This window comes from Dicentrarchus labrax, unplaced genomic scaffold (genome assembly GCF_905237075.1).
Source record: "Dicentrarchus labrax unplaced genomic scaffold, dlabrax2021, whole genome shotgun sequence".
Classification (NCBI taxonomy): Eukaryota; Metazoa; Chordata; class Actinopteri; family Moronidae; genus Dicentrarchus; species Dicentrarchus labrax.
In genome coordinates, this window is record NW_026136703.1 from 7,532,132 (window position 1) to 7,549,461 (window position 17,330).

At 39.6% G+C, this 17,330-nt stretch overlaps 1 protein-coding gene across 9 annotated transcripts in view; it reads left to right on the top strand.

The window, feature by feature from the left end:
- LOC127357745 (alcohol dehydrogenase 1) overlaps positions 1–17,330 on the top strand; it is a 67,174-nt gene that overhangs the window by 48,168 nt on the left and 1,676 nt on the right. For 3 of the 9 annotated variants that reach the window (XM_051390194.1, XM_051390185.1, XM_051390202.1), the window contains exons 3-6: positions 11,328–11,469; positions 12,077–12,164; positions 12,425–12,641; positions 12,802–13,062. In XM_051390194.1, coding sequence (XP_051246154.1) covers positions 11,328–11,469; positions 12,077–12,164; positions 12,425–12,641; positions 12,802–13,062 — 708 coding nt within the window. Of the gene's footprint in view, positions 1–11; positions 145–2,400; positions 2,540–2,643; positions 2,786–8,774; positions 8,799–9,295; positions 9,367–9,901; positions 10,004–11,327; positions 11,470–12,076; positions 12,165–12,424; positions 12,642–12,801; positions 13,063–16,728; positions 17,149–17,330 lie in introns of those variants that run through there. The other 6 variants (XM_051390245.1, XM_051390236.1, XM_051390167.1 and 3 more) reach the window with 4 other exon arrangements.

Consider the following 17,330-nt stretch of genomic DNA (forward strand, 5'->3'; position numbering starts at 1 on the left):
TTCTCCTTCAGCGCAGTGCCTTGGAGTCTTGTATACCAGGTTGGGGCGTCAGCGTGATTGTTGGCTGGACAGACATGGAGGATTTTTCTGCCCGACCCGTTCAACTTATCTCTGGACGCACATGGAAGGGTTCCCTGTTTGGAGGTGAGACTCGTGTCAAATACTGTATGACCAGCTGCACTAAGCAATGGCACCTCTGTTACTATCACACGTCATCATTTGTCATTTGATTGGTTGTCAATCTCAAGTGGGTGGGTCTTCTGTAATAAGAACCGACCAGAGGAGGGAGTGAAGGTATGGACCCAGAGTGGGTTCGTAGTTTGACTAGATCTAACATCATCTTGCCAGTAAGCCATGACGTATAAATGGGAGGCTTGTCCGGGACAGACAGTTTTAATGAAAACAGGTTTTTGTTTGTTTCTGGTTTTATTTTGTTAGCTAATATAGCTAATTAGCTTTAGCCTCAGATTAGCATAATTGTAGGGGATACACTACTTTTTCATTAGAAAGGTAATTAATCACTGGGGATTAATAATACACTCGTAAATGGGGCACCACCTCCGTTGTTTAACTACTGGAATAATCCGGAGGAAATTATTCCACAGATCTAATCAAATCAATTTCAAATCAATTTATTAAATTTCAAAATCTATATTTAATCTCATATTTCTGAAGTAGTGATTTCTTTTACACGATTCATCGATTTCCCCGCATCAAATCAAACCTGCACCAACAAGGACATACGGTTATATATGTTTATTAACTACACTAATGCAGAGTAAATAGTATGAAATGACAAACAAACAAATGACAACAAGTAACAGAATATGTGGACAATATATTAATTATTACTATTAGGTGATTCAGGAGCGATGGTGGATTTTGCGATGCGGCAGTAAGTTTAAAATATTACGAGAGTAAATTTTAGAACTGAGAGGCCCTAATCAAAATTTCTCTTAAAAGATGGGAATCAAAGCTTACAGACAGACACCAGCTCTTTTTCATTAGTGTGAATCCGGCCGTGTACCGGAGAGTCAGCCTACTTTGTTTGTAGATGGAACTTGGAAGGATTCCAGGTCCTTGGCTTTCAGTACAACTGCGGCTTCGCGTCACTGATCCAACAGGATGAGGGAAGTTGCGTCTCGTCCCTGGTACCAGTGGCAAATCTCTCCAAAACGCCCAGCGCGGCGTGTGCGCTAGTGAGCGTTGGGGCAAGGTGGCTGGAGAATAATGTCTTTGTTCAGCTGGAAACGTTTATACGTCTTCTTGAGCAGTCAACTACTGCGACGTCCTTCTGGCTGATGATGTCTTAGAGTGGTTGGTCTTCAGCTTTGATTGTAAACTAATTCAGCTTCTTGTTTGAAAATAACTGGAGGATGAAACGCTGGCCTGGCAAATTCTCCGTCGTCACTAAGTCCAAGAATTAGATTAAATTCACTTTCTGTGAATAAGGTGACAATACTTGACGATAAGACTACAAAAATATAAAAGAAGAAATTTGTTTGTGTCTTGAGCTTTCAAAATAAAAGTACTTAGGAAAGTGCTTCAGCACGGCAAGTTATTACTTGAGGAAAAATTCAACACGTGTCGCAAACGAAGTAAAATAAAGTACGGAAATTGAATTAAAGTAAGAGCGAGAATAAATTACGAGTGGGGAGAAGAGAGAGAAGAGAAACGAGAAGAGAAGAGAAAGTGACCGGAGTCTATCTCTTATAGCTTTTATTCTTGAGGCGGAACTGGACGAGAGGAGCTGACTGCGCGCGTCACTTCCTCTGGTGATAATTTGATATACGTAACTTTATCAACTTACTCCTATCGTGTTTTAAAGTTTCAAGATCATAATTCACCGTTCACAGAACCCACCATGACTTAATAAATAGTTCGCATGTTTTAACATAACATAACCTAAATTACTTAATGTAAAGGAAAAGTGGAACAAAATCAAAATAATATGATGATTGTTGAATTAAGAGACAGATAAAGCGTCTCTTGTAGAGGAAGATGAGGACAAGGTCCTACATAATTAACATACGTATTGGACTGGACAAGTCATCAAAGTCTGTCTCTGTCCTTCTGTCTTTACCTCTTGCGCTATACAAATAAAATTGAATTGAATTGAGCTGAAAGTAATATTTGGCTTTAGGTTAGTCGTTCAGCTCAAGTACTGTAAGGCCTGCTTTCTTTTCTTGTTGATTGGCAACCAAAGACATTTCTTGTATGTTTGGCTTATTTGTAGCAGGTACAGCCAAAAGGCTTATCCTAAAATCCTTTTAACAGAACTACCTAAGCTGGGACAGAACACAAAATAGGCAAGACCTCTGCAATCATTCAACAAGTATTATTAAGAAAGGACTCCATGCTTGCTATTACTTAATGATGTGTGTGTTCTCTGTGGCTCAGGATTTAAGAGTAAGGATGGCGTGCCTCAGATGGTCAAAGCCTACCTGGACAAGAAGGTGAAGCTGGATGAGTTCATCACTCACAACATGGCCTTGGACAAGGTCAATGATGCCATTGAACTAATGAAGGAAGGCAAATGGTAGGTTTGCACTCATTTGCTTTCTTCATTCAAGAGTCACTGACTAGTTACCCAGATGAAACACTAATGAGTGCAATCCTCTAATTTCTGTTTTTGCTCCACAGCATCCGGACAGTCCTGAGTGTTTCTCCACAATAAGACCAGTGTGTGAGTTTCAGTGGCACCAAACTGAGTGAATGACCTGCAGCTGTGTTTTACTGAATCTAACACAATGCAATGCACATAATAAAGAGATCTATCAAATTATGTACAGTATACGTGACTTTGAACAATCAACACTATTCAATGAACTATGTGCAGATTGTGAGAATAATCTGCAGTGTTCACATAAGCAGATGGGATGTGTTACTTTCTTGTTGGTGTTCTGGTTTTGCTGTGTTGTATCTGGATTTTATCACTGGAAGTGTCTACAGCGCTGTCATGTTATTAAATTCTGTTTTGCATTGTGTTTAGTGTGACAAAAGTGTTCTTGTCAAACAGTTTTCAAAATTTACTCACACCAGCTTAGTTATATCAGTGTTTGCTTAACTTGGCAGACAGTGTTATGTCCAGCTGAAATTGCACTGATTTGCCTGCTAAAACACACACATCTGATCTGTAAATCACTGGTCCTCGTCCCTTGAGGGCAAATCTGAAACCAAAAGACATTCTTTTATCATTATCTTTTATGATGGCACCCTGTGGCTTTGCATTAACTTCACGTGAGTTAGGTATCCTTTTTCCCTTATATCGATATAGCCAATCAAATCTTGCATAAAGCAGTAATGATAGTGTTCTATCATAGGTAGAGCAGACGGTCACACTGAGCCAGCTGCCTGCTAGACAAACAGTTAAAGGGAAACATCAGCATTTCTTCAACCTGGACCCTATTTTCCCATGTTTTTGTGTCAGTGTGAGTAATGGGGACAACAGTTTTTAAAATGAGTCCAGTATTTGGGCGTCTTCATATGTGCTTGTTTTGGTGTTTTTGTTTGTGTTATTGTGTGACTTTGATGTTTTAAAGGCTTAAAAACACCAAATTCATGCAAACAAACTAACTGATCAAGGCAGTGTTAGACCAGCAACTCTTGTGTTCTGCAAGGTAAAATTACCGTTTTTGTCAGTGGAGTCTGGTGGCTTTGAACAGAGCGATGTAACAGCTGTTTCTGGTTAAACAACAACGATCTTACTCTTTAAAGGTCCAATGTGTCCAATAGATACTCCAAAACATTTTGTAGGATCTATTGGCAAAAATGAAATACAATATTCAAATTTCATTAGTGTATAATCACCTGAATATAGGAATCATTGTGCGTAACCTTAGAATGAGACGTGTATATCTACACTGTGTAACACTGGTCCTTTAACAAAAATTGCTATGATCGTACGAGTCCTTTCCATAATGTGTGTAAGTAAAAGCCAGGTCATTCTATGTAGTATTTGGCCTAGAAGCACTGGGCCTTGCAGCAACCATGGGCTGTAATGCAGCCAGGGCAACCAGGATTATTGGAACGCTGCAGTGCTACAGATACCACAGCGAGACAATACTATACTATACCTTAAAATGTGTGGGCAATGTGGCAATCCAACACATTTACATCCCAGGTCGTCAAATGCCAACGCTTCGTCACACCCCCTGTGCGTATACACGGTACCCCTCAGCGTCTGTATGAGACGCACCAGGCTGCCAGAAAGCTTTTTTAACACGTGGTTATAGTTTAGAAACTGTCACAGTTTGGTTAGGCTTTGGCAGAAAAATACTTAATCAGGTTAAGGAAAAGATCATGCTTTGGGTAAAATATGTATGTTAAAAAGGGATGCTGCAAATCCTAGACGCTAGTTGCATCATGCACGTAACTCCTGTAAGTTAAAACTTCCAATAACTCCTGTCTCTTCGTGTTTGTTTGAGCCATCCATCCACCTCCAGGTGCGGACTTTCTCTTTATACTACGGATGGGTTTACACTGAAGCGCAGTGTGTCTCATACAGATGCTGAAGGGTATCCTGTGTGTGTGTATGAGACGGCCTGAGAATAAGAACAGGCTGGGAAATCATAAGATTAGAGATGAGAATAAATGGAAAAACATATTCACATCAAGTCAAGTGACACCAGATGTTTTTCTTCTGGCTTTCCTCCAGCTACAGAGGAACATAAATATGTAAGTATGGTTATCTCATGTCATCATAAAAAAAACCACCTTTCAGATACTGTCCTGATGTTGTCTTTTGGTGGCAGAGGTCAGCACTGGAGGCCTGCCTTAAAGGAGGAGATACCACCATCTTTGTCGTAGTGGAAGCTGCTAGGTTAGATAGCTGGAATTTTAGATGTCAGGATTAGTTTGTTTAGAGATGTTTATGTATCGTATTAACTCATAATTGCTTGTCTTCTTTTTCAGGTTTGCTGAAGTCAGGTGTGACATTTAGAATACTGCCCTGCCCATAACTGTGATTTTGTGCCCCCAAAAGTCAGACTAGTAACTTCATATATAGAGATAATTATAAATTATTTATGAAGCCAGTTCATAATATGAATATCACTACGTGTCTCCAGTGAATAAATGAGCTCATTCACACTTTTCCCAGGATGCAAGAGTGTTGACAGTGCTCTCAAACTAGTGTGAACTAGAAGCTAAGGGGATGAATTTGTGACTCACACTCACGCCCATTGAGAAGATCAGTGATGGTTTGATCTAATGAATACTAGAAAATGGTAATGCCTTGTTGACGTTGTTTATTATGTTAATGAGTGTAATGCTCTAGTGTCTTTATCACTGCCGACCTCAGTTGAAAAACAAAGCTGAGATGTGCCTTGTGATTTTAGAATAATTTGCCCTCTGGGAGGCCATGTTCTGTTTTTTTTACAGTACCACTTACGTTAGCGTGCCTGGAGAACTACTTTACAAGCAATAAAGTAGCTATAAATCAGCGATTTTGTGATAACAAGGGACCACATGACTACTTGTATGTCAAAGGGTTTGCTTATAGTAATGAAAGACAAACATTTCAGTGTCTTTTAATTAACTGTTTATTTTATTTAAATTGAAGGTTTTCAGGCCCACTACTTCACTTTTTTGGTTCACTCTCACTGCTCTTATCAGAGTCGTTTTTGACCAGGTTTAAACCCAGATGCATGACTCAGCAATAAGCAGGTTATGTTAAATTTGGTCCAAAAAAAAAAAGGCTGGCAAATTGAAACAGGCAAACTTATCGAAAAAGTCCAGGGGTCAGTATGGGAGTGTTATATAGTAGGGGAAAACAGATCAGACAAGACAATGAATAACTAGGAGTTACTGCAGCTAAATCTGCCTGTAAAGAGACAGTGAAGTACAACCTGAAACAGTCCGATCTAACTGAACCTTTTTGTATCCAATCTTCAGATCAGATTCCAAGTTTCTTTAAAGTGGCTTCAATGCATAAAATAAGCTACCATACCAACTGTCCTCAAAAGTATTATGCTACTTTGGCTCACTGTGCCAGCATATTTCATATTTACAACATTAATGTTTTGGTGTAAAAAAGAGATTTACATTTAGTGGTTGTGGTAGTTGCTGCTTGTTCCACACAGGCTCCACATTTGTTTCTGGATCACAGGTATTACGTGTATAGATTTGTGTGTGTGGCTGCGTTTCATTGGTCGTTCAACATGCCCTCGTTCACTTGCCCTCGGGGGAATCCCCGTCGCCATCATAAGTGTCGTTCCAATTGTCTGGAAAACTGAAGTGAACTTGGTGAGATGGACCAAGTGCGTGCCAAGGGCAAGTGCGTTTCATTTAAATCCCCCGCTCCTGCCCCGCCCACTTTCCCTCCGTGCTCTAAGTGGCCTCCGTGCGACGCATGCTGTTACGTCATACAAAGGGCTGAGGGTAAGTGAACGAGGGGAAGTGGATACTATTGAAATGTTTTATAAAGGAATTAATAGCTCAGTGATTATCAACCACAGCACCTCTCATAGATTTGATATAAAGCGTGGTGTTAGGCAAGGATGTCCGATTTCACCTTTTCTATTTATTTTAGTTGTTGAATTATTGTCATTAAATATAGTACATGATACAGATTTCAAAGGCATCTTTATATTTAAAAGAGAAATAAGAATTTCTCAACTGGCAGACGATACAACCCTCTTCCTGAAAGACAAAGAACAGTTGGTCAAAGCCATTGATATAGTTAAACAGTTTTCATTAGCATCAGGCTTGAAACTCAATGTATCTAAATGTAAATTATTGCCCATACACAATTGTGACGACACTTTCATAGATAATATCCCAGTAAAAACCACAGTCAAGTATTTGGGCATTCATATAACAAAAAATTTAATAGCAAGGCAACAACTGAACTTTTCTGGAAGAATTAAAAAAACTAGAGATATTTTTAACCTTTGGCTTCAGAGAGACTTAACATTATACGGCAGGGTCCTTTTGTCAAAAGCTGAAGGCGTCTCTCAGTTTGTTTATCCATCTCTTTCTCTCTTTCAGAATGATGCCACTGCTAAAGAAATTAACAAGCTATTTCTGAACTGGAGAAATAAAACACCCAAACTTAAAAATGCAGTTCTATCTAACAGCAGAGCGGAAGGTGGTCTTGAAGTGCTTAATTTCATTGATATTATAAATACTTTTAAAATCAATTGGTTAAAAAGATGTTTGACACATCAAAATTCATTGTGGTTCTTCATCCCCAATCATATTTTTGAAAAAACTGGTGGGCTTGCTTTCGTTTTAACCTGCAATTACTCACCTGACAAGCTTCCAGTCACACTGTCTGGATTTCATCAGCAATCACTTCTTTCCTGGAAATTGTGCTTTGTTCACAATTTTTCTCCTCACAAAACTCTGTTATGGAACAACGAGTGTATAACTATAGGAATAAATCTCTTTTTTAATCCAAATGGTTTGAGAGAAGTATAAATAATATCTTGTCTGTTTTGGATGAACATGGTCTTGTCCTCTCCTATGAGAGCTTTATATCTCGTCATAATTTTCTTATACCTTTCAAAGAATACAACTCGGTGATAAAAGCAATCCCCTCTGGCTTACTTAATTTAATAAAAAGTCACCTATCCTTCTGTGAAGGAATTAGACCAGGGGGCACATCTGTTTTACTTTTGAATGGTATCAACATACAAGACAAGAAATGTAACAATAAACATATAAGGAAAATCTTTCAAGATAAAAAGAGGTTTTCTCCACGAGGAAAATTTTATTGGCGCTCTCATTTAGAGGACATAGACTGGGAAAAAGCATGGCTTTTACCTCACAAATACTGTATTCATAACAAAGTAAAAGAAACCCATTTCAAAATTCTTAACAAAATATATCCTATTAATTTTTTCATTTCGAAATTCATGAATGTGGACAGCTCTTGTGTTTTTTGTGGGCATGCTGATGAAACTTTAAACCATTTGTTTTTGAATGTAATGTCACAATGCAATTTTGGTCAGACTTGTGTTCTCATGTCTTCACCCATGTTAACATGTTGTACTGTTTTTCCCTAAAAGATGTTATTTGTTATTATGAAAATAAGAAGAACAAGTGTCTTCAGTATTTAGTTAATTTTTTCATTTTATTGGGAAAATATTTTATTCATAAGCAAAAATTTTCAGCCTCCAAGCCAACCTTTCCTCATTTTCTGATTGAATTTAACTCACTTTATAAATCCTTAGCCCTGGTTAAAAATAAAAAGAATACACAATTTTTAGATAACTATGAAAAGATATTTGATGTACCCTCTGGCATTTAATTAAATTTATGATTGCAGAGATTGTTAAATACATTTATGTGTTGACCAAATGATATTGTATTAGCTATTAGTGTTTATTTATTTTGTTTTTTTATTATTTAGGTTCTACCTTATCTGAGTTCTCAGGAATGTATTTTGTAAATTTATTTATTCTCTGTTTTTGTATCTGTGAAACAGCTCATATGTATTGTGGTATGTGTTAGTGTTTGACATGATTTGTAAATTGAATATTTAAATAAAGTTAATACTAAAAAAACAAAAAACAAAAACAAAACGAGGGGAAGTGGAACTACTAATGAAATGCAGCCTGTGTCTCTTTCTCTCTCTCTCTCTCTCTTTCTCTCTTCCCCAGTCCTGCAGGTGAGAGGTGGAAGATTGGAAGATTGGAAGATTGGCTGCCAGCCTGTGAAAAGAGCCGTGGATTGGCTCACACTCTGGCCAATCAGAGATGGAGTGACCTTTGAAAAGCCTCTCTCTTGTTTTGCTCTCTCCCTGACTTTGCTTTGTTGGGCGGGAAGGTTTGTGGTGGGGACTAGGGACTGGGGTAAGACTGGGGTACCCTCTACATCTACACACGTAGAAAGAAATGGTTGTCACACCAGGTTATGGGTTGTTGCCACTGTTGTACTTTTATTATTTTTAGATGCTTTTTGTAGGCAAGACAGTCAGGCTTTTTGTTTCCTTTTTTCTTTTCACACAGATAAGGTTGAGCTAGGCCCTTAATGATTGTACTTTGTTTTATTTGGCAAAACCCCACAGGTCCCTGTTCCCCCCCACATTGTTCAAACCTACATTCGTTGTTTACCTTTTCACTTAAATATTGTAAATAAATCCCATTTCTTTGACTGTCTCGCGTCCTCCTGAGTTCTTCTTTGTTGGTTGTCAGTGTTAATGTTTCTACGTAAGTGGAAACATAACACAGGGAATTCAAGGAATTGACAATAACTCCCTGCCCATCTGAATTTGTGCCAAAATTGTTAAATACTGCTGCAATATATAACCAGGATCTCTTGTTGTCTCCTCCCCACTCCTGTCCTGCAGCTGCAGTCCTCTCTGAACTCCTTTCTCGCTTGTTTATTCATATCTTTGCAGCAATGGCCACAGCTGGTAAGGTAAGTATTCAACAAGCCATATTATTTTTTTTTTTTTTTGCCTGAATGTTATTATGTCACATGATAGGTTTGACAACTATTTATGCACACATGCTAAAAAACAAGGTGCTATACATGTAAATCCAACAAAGCAAGAAATGATACAGTATCTCATACATTAATACTATTTTACTTTTGAATGGAGTTCTGTATTGTGTGCAGCTCACATTTGTGTATGCTTCTGTGCCTCCCTGTGCAGTATTTTATTGTACATTTAGTTATGTAATATATGCAATTGCTAATTTTTAGCTCAACCTTAAAATACCCGTTCTTTCTGTCTTTTCCCTTCTACCTCTAACTCTATCCCCTTTGCCTTAGTGAGCTATCTCATGTTCTGTTTTACTTGGCACAAAGTTCGAAACTCCAGTCACTCTGGCACTGTGGCTCGTTCTTTAGTAACCCTTCCTATTACAGTTTAACAGTCCCCAGAAGTATTTATCATACCACAGGTTATTTCATGTGCTGGGTAATTTCATGTTTCGTCACTACCCTCTAGGTCATCAAGTGCAAGGCAGCAGTGGCCTGGGAGCCCAACAAGCCTCTGGTGATTGAGGAGATTGAGGTAGCCCCGCCCCAGGCCAATGAGGTCCGCATCAAGGTGAGAATTTATTCTCAGAACGCACGTGTACACGCACGCTGTGTTACTCTCTCTCTCTGCAGCAACCTCCCTATGTCACACAGTGGCAGGGGCGTTTCCAGAGGGGGGGGCTGGGGTGGCACAGGAATCTGATTGATCACCCCAAGTGTCATCCCATTATCCTTACCTCTCCTCCTAAGTTTTTTGCATGTGGTATAAATGTGTTATTTTTGCCTGTTGTATTTGAATATTTCTGCATACTGGGGTCCCTAAACAGTGCTGGAATTGCATAAACTGGGAAAATGGAAAGCTGAGACAGAGACTTCATGCCACCCCTGCATAAGTCAGTGCCCTTCTTGTACCACCCCAGCCAAAGAAAATCTAGAAACCCTGCACAGTGGTAGTCACAGAGGAACACACACATTAGTAGGGCTGTAGTCAACCAAAGAAAATCTTGCCATGAAAATTAATTCCTGCAGTTTGATCATTTCTTCTTTTTCTCAAGACATGTCTAACAAGTAAATTTACATACAGCAACATGCACACAGACATTTACTGGCAAGGGCCGAGGAGCAAAATGGGCTTCCGTACAACAACAAAGCTAACGCAGTATAAAGCGCTGCAGCTCCAGAAAAAGAAACAAGTAAACAGTTACCGGAATCCAACCTGCTACACTCATTATTTGCTTCAAATGAGGCTTAACGTTCACACAGTTTCTCTAGACTGTCCCTCAATATTACAACATCCACTTGGCCGCACAACATGCTAATGCAAAGTTCAGCAGGTTTAGGACTAAAACTACTTAAAACATGGCAAAACTTGAATTTGAGCTTGAACATCAAGAACTCAGTCCTTGGTAAAATGGACAAAAATAAACTCAGCTCTTCTGTCCTCTGAGGCTGGGGGCCTTTTGCTGGTTATTTGACATTGTGTCAATTAGTAAGGAGCTGAATAAAAACAAAACCTGCTGTCACAAGGCTGGGCAGTTATGAAAACGGGGGGGGGGTTTATAGATCTCAATGTCAATTATACTATATGATAATTAAAAAAACCAAGAACCACATTTGTTGAGTAAAATATATTGGGATATCATTTTCATAAATATTTATTGGTATTTCTAAAAATGTAGCTCATCAATAAAATACATCAGGTCTGTATATATCCCTCCCACCCATGAAAAAAAGAGCTTTTCTCCTTATGAAATTAACACCATTGATTGTCCAACCAATGAGAATTTCGGAAAAGAGCATATTGACCAACCAACTGACTAACTGACCAGATGGTGTTAGTCTGTCCCCTTAATTGTCTTCATGTTTTCATCATTTGGTCACTCTTTTCGGTACAGATTGTGGCGACTGCGGTGTGCCATTCGGACCTGTACCACCTGTTGGAGAGTATGCATAAAGACGGCTTCCCAACAGTTCTTGGCCACGAGGCAGCCGGGATCGTAGAGAGTGTCGGGCCTGGAGTCACGGAATTTCAGCCAGGTGAGTTTCAAATGGTAAAACATTTTGAGATATATTTGATTGTGAGATGTCCATGTGTTTAGTATGGAGTTTGGTGTAAAGACTGGATTTAAAAAAAAAAAAAATTATATTCTAACTGTAATGACCTGTTTATTAAAGGTCTAGTGTGTAGCATTTAGGAGTATCTCTTAGCAGAGATTAAATATATTGTAATAATTTTAGGTACGTTTTCAAAAATATAATCTTCTGAAAAAAGGAATTGCTGTGTTTTAGTTACCTTTAGAATTAGACGTTTTTATTTACAGAGGGACCTCTTCCATGGATGCCACCATGTTGAACCACTGTTTCTACAGTAGCCCAGAAGGGATTAACCCAACACTGGCTTTAGATAGGGCCTTAGTTTCAACAGAAAGAGCTGTATTCAAAGGGTTGTAATCTGCAATTTCACCACTAGATGTCACTAAATTCTATATTAACAGAAATGTAAAAACAACAGTTTAGGTTATTAGTGGAAGTGTATGAGGTAAGGAAACTGAGGCCATTCAGCCAATATTTTCTTCACAGCCTTATAAAAGTTGGCCTAAAATTAATTTGACTGTCACATGGCAACATTGGTTTTGTCTTTCAGGAGACAAAGTCCTCCCTCTGTTCATCTCCCAGTGTAGAGAGTGTCGCTTCTGTAAGAGCCCAAAGACCAACCAGTGTGAGAAAGGATGGTGAGCTTAATAAACACTTATCTTCTTTCATCCACTCCATTTTCTTTTCATTCCCAGCTTTTCATTTCATTCCTCTTGTGTTCATACAATTATAGGCCCCTTAGATAGAAACATTTTATTGAACATGTATCAGTGGGGCAACTTTAGGTTAGGATAGATAGTTTATATCTTTGTATGTTTGTTTTTTATATTAATATTATAGCATGTATGCAATGAACCCTGAACCCAGGTTTTTAACATCCAAAAATGATCTTGTTCAGGGCCACTCGTCCCAATGTTATGGCACCACTAGAGTCCAGGCTTACCTGTAAGGGCAAGAAGGTGCTGCAGTTTACGGGCACCAGTACCTTCTCCGAGTACACTGTGGTTAACCAGATGGCTGTGGCTAAGATCGACCCTGCAGCCCCTCTGGAAAAAGTCTGTCTCCTTGGCTGTGGTATCTCCACAGGATATGGAGCAGCAGTTAATACCGCTAAGGTGTGTATAATTTAACTCTTGCAGATAGCTTAAGTAATTATTGTTAGATTGAAACAACATAGTAATCACACATTATAGGACAAAAGAAACCCCCTTTCTATTGATTATTACAGTATGGATCATTTAGAAGTCCAATCTGTTGGAATCTGTTTTACTTTAGGTAGAACCAGGCTCCACATGTGCTGTGTTTGGCCTGGGAGCCGTCGGTTTGGCTGCAGTCATGGGCTGCAAGTCTGCAGGAGCCAAGAGGATCATCGCCGTGGACATCAATCCAGAGAAGTTTGTGAAGGCTAAAGTCCTTGGTGCGACAGACTGCGTAAACCCAAAAGATCACGATAAACCCATCAGCCAAGTGCTTGCTGAGATGACCAACGGAGGAGTGGACTTCTCCCTGGAATGTGCCGGGAATGTGGGAGTCATGGTAGGGAGATTTAATTTAATCTGGTTCAAGAATACAATGAAGATGTGTTGCCTAAAGTCAACTGTGCTCACTTGTGCCATTCCAGCAGTAGTTATTGAGAAAAAGTTGAGTGTCACTTATTCGCATGTCTGCATCAGACAATTGAATCTAGATTTGGTCTGCTCTATTGGCTACAGTAAGCATACTGACTCATTTCCGGTTTACTTCCTGCTCTGTGTACACTGTTTGGTGCTGTAGCTCTGTCCAGTGAACGCTAAATCTAAATTTGTTTTACTCGTTACAGCGGTTATTTTCCAGCTTAACGATTAAAGGTAGACTCGTTCTATCTAAACACTCGGAGTTACTCCTTCTTTTAGCGGCTTTTCGCTATTTTCAAAAGTTTTTCATACACGCTAGCTTCATTAACATTAGCAGTTAGCTATGGCCTCTTCCTCTCCTCTGTCCTGCTCAGTGTGTCAGATGTTCAGTTATTCCTCTGCCTCCTTGAAAGATAATGGTGCATGTATTAAGTGTAGTTTATTTACTGCACTGGAGGCAAGGCTTATTAAGTTAGAGGAACAGTACCGCACCACAGAGGTATCTTTAGCCACTATACTTAGCCAGCCCCCAGTAGGGTCCACCAAAGGTAGCTTCGCTAGGCGGTGTGAGCCGGGAAAACAGCGACAGTGGGTGAATGTTCGGAGGAAGAATAAAACGCCGAAGCCCACAGTTCACCACAAACCCGTTCACGTTTCCAATAAATTTTCCCCACTCAGCGACACACCCGCTGAGGAACCAACTCTGATTATTGGCAGCTCCATAGTCAGAAACGTGAGTTAGCGAGCCAGCGGCCATAGTTAATGTATCCCTGGGGCCAGCGGACGACATTGAATCTCATTTAAAAGTGCCGGTTAAAGATAAACGTAAATATAGTAAGATTGTTATTCACGTCGGCGGTAATGACACCCGATTACGCTAATCTGAGGTCACTAAAATTAATGTGGAGTCGGTGTGTAATTATGCTAAAACAATGTCGGACTCCATAGTTTTCTCTGGACCCCTGCCCAATGTGACCAGTGATTACATGTATAGCCGCATTTCGGACTTCCACCGCTGGCTGTCGAGGTGGTGTCCAGAAAACGATGTGGGCTTCATTGATAACTGGAAGCCTTTTTGGGGAAAACCTGGTCTGATTAGAAGAGAGGGCATCCAGCCCACTTTGGATGGAGCGGCTCTCTTATCTAGCAACATGGCGAAGTTTATTTCTAAAACCTGACAGTCCAGAGTTGGGACCAGGAAGCAGAGCTGCTGTCTTACACACTTCTCTGCGCTTTCTTTAGAACAGTCACCTGTCGTGTATCAGAATGATCTTTAGGACATAAGACCAACAACTTCTCTCAGTTAAGAAGTTTATTTAGAATTGTATAATTAAAATAATACTTGGCCAAGGATCTTGTTGGATTGAGAAGCCACAGTCAGCGTAGTGCTGTTACTGTCTTTCCTCGCACCAAAAAGACTTGTGATCAAAGGTTACAAGAGGTTATATCATTTTTACATTAAGCAATGTGATTGGTGGACTATGTGATGGGACGCAACCGTGGTTTAGACTTGGTGCATCCTTGTTGGTGCTCAGACTGGTCCCAGTCTCTTGGCACACGCCCAAACCAGTTCCGAGGAGACAGCGCCCTAAAGAAAATTAATTATTCCACCCTACTCTCCCTAACATACAAAATCATTTATGAAACAAGAGCTACAGTCAGAACTAGGTGTTCCAGCCAGAGATGAGTCGTTCTAACTCCCACGCTCAGGTGTTTGTAGCAATTGTAACTTGGAAACACAGATGAGAATATGTGTCAGTGTTCTCTCATCATTGTGTCTAATAGCTATGAGAAATGCAGGCTTTCACATCTATGTGTATTATAATAAATTGAAATGACTAATACCTAACACACCCACCCAAAACCCCATAGAGACTGTCTGTCCCCCGACCACCTAAATTATTTAAAGAAATAAAAACAAGATGAGTTAAACATAAATCTAATAAAAATTAAAACTAACTCCTCAGTAGCACAAAATAAGAGTATGAAATGTGGACTGTTAAATATCAGGTCTCTGTCCTCTAAAGCTGTTTTAGTGAATTAATTAATATCAGATTATGATATTGATTAACTTTGTCTTACTGAGACCTGGTTGTCCCACAAGGAGTATGTTAGCCTAAATGAATCCGAATTTTACGTAACAATAGTTTATTTGAGGATTTGCAGTCAGGATTTAGAGTTCAATCACCACAGCACAGAGACAGCTCTGGTTAAAGTTAATAATGACCTTTTGATTGCTTCAGACAATGGACTTGTCTCTGTACTTGTAGTATTAGATCTTAGTGCTGCATTTGACACCATTGACCATAATATTCTTTTACAGAGACTTGAGCATCAAATTGGCATTAAAGGAACCGCACTAAGCTGGTTTAAGTCATATTTATCAGATCGTTCGCAGTTTGTACATGTTAACGATGAATCTTCAATAAATACTACAGTTAGTCATGGAGTTCCACAAGGTTCTGTACTTGGGCCAATACTATTTACTTTATATATGCTCCCTTTAGGCAACATTATTAGGAATCACTCCATTAACTTTCACTGTTATGCAGATGATACGCAGTTATATCTATCAATCAAGCCCGATGAAATTATCTAAATTAAACATGTCTTAAAATCCTGGATGAGCTGCAATTTTCTGATGTTAAACGATGTTTAAAAAAAATGAAATTCTTGTACTTGGCCCCAAAAATCTTAGAGACTCACTGTCTAAAGATATAGTTACTCTAGATGGTATTACCTTGGCCTCTAGCACCACTGTCAGGAATCTTGGAGTTATCTTTGATCAGGATTTGTCATTTAATTCCCACATGAAGCAAACCTCTAGGACTGCCTTCTTTCATTTACGTAATATTACAAAAATTAGACACATCCTATCACAGACAGATGCAGAAAAACTAATCCATGCATTTGTTACTTCAAGGCTGGATTACTGCAACTCTTTATTATCAGGTTGCCTAATAAGTCCATTAAAACACTCCAATTAATTCAAAACGCTGCAGCATGAGTACTGACAGGAACTAGAAAAAGAGATCACATCTCTCCTGTACTAGCTTCTCTGCACTTGCTCCCTGTAAAATTTAGAATAGAATTTAAAATTCTCCTTCTCACCTATAAAGCTCTTCATGGTCAGGCCCCTTCATATCTTAAAGAGCTCATAGTACCCTATTACCCTACTAGAACACTGCGTTCTCTGAATACAGGGCTACTTGTGGTTCGTATAGTCTCTAAAAGTAGAACAGGTGCCAGAGCCTTCAGTTACCAAGCTCCTCTCCTGTGGAACCAGCTTCCAGTTGTGGTTCGGGAGGCAGACACCCTCACCACATTCAAGAGTAGGCTTAACACTCTTTGATAAAGCTTATAGTAAGGGCTGGATCAGGTGAGTCCTGAACCATCCCTTAGTTTTGCTGCTATAGGCCTAGACTATCGGGGGATTTCCCATGGTTAGGGTTGGGTACCGAAACGCGGTACCAATAGGGAACCGGTTCCGACGTAAACAGTAGTAACCAGACCGAATAAGAACGAACATTTCGGTGCCTCATTTTGGTGCCTGACTTTTTTTTTTTTTTTTTTTACCGCCCCCCGTCAGTGCCGCTACTCAGCATACTTGTTGATCAGAACTGATGGCGAGAGGATCAATGAAGATGCCGAAGGCAAAACGCTCCAAGGTTTGGCTGCATTTCACGTCTGAGGATGCAGACTCTGCGACATGCAACAGATGCCATAAAACAATTGCATGCAAGGGAGGTAACACGTCGAATTTGATGAAACATCTGGCGACACATGGAGTTTATTTAAAGCCAAGCAATGCACCGTGTTAACCTAGGTGACGCAAGGCAAAGCACTTCAGCAGCCGCAGCCAGTGTCGGCCTTGCCGGACAAATTGAAGAGACTCCCAGCCCTGCCAGTGTGGTGGTGGACATTACAGATGTTGATTATGAAAGCAATTCAATTTTATTTGTATAGCGCCAATTAAAAAAAAAACAGAAGTTATATCAGGACACTTTTCAAATAGAGCAGGTCTAGACCGAACTCTTTATAACATTGTGACAGCCTTTCCTTTTCGGGTAAATCTACTAATTTAATGCCAACCGCAAATGTCAAGTAGGCTAGCAAACATTGTTGCCATTCAACAGCGTGAATGACAACGTGTGCTATGTCGTTAACTTAATATTATGTTCAATTTGGCCC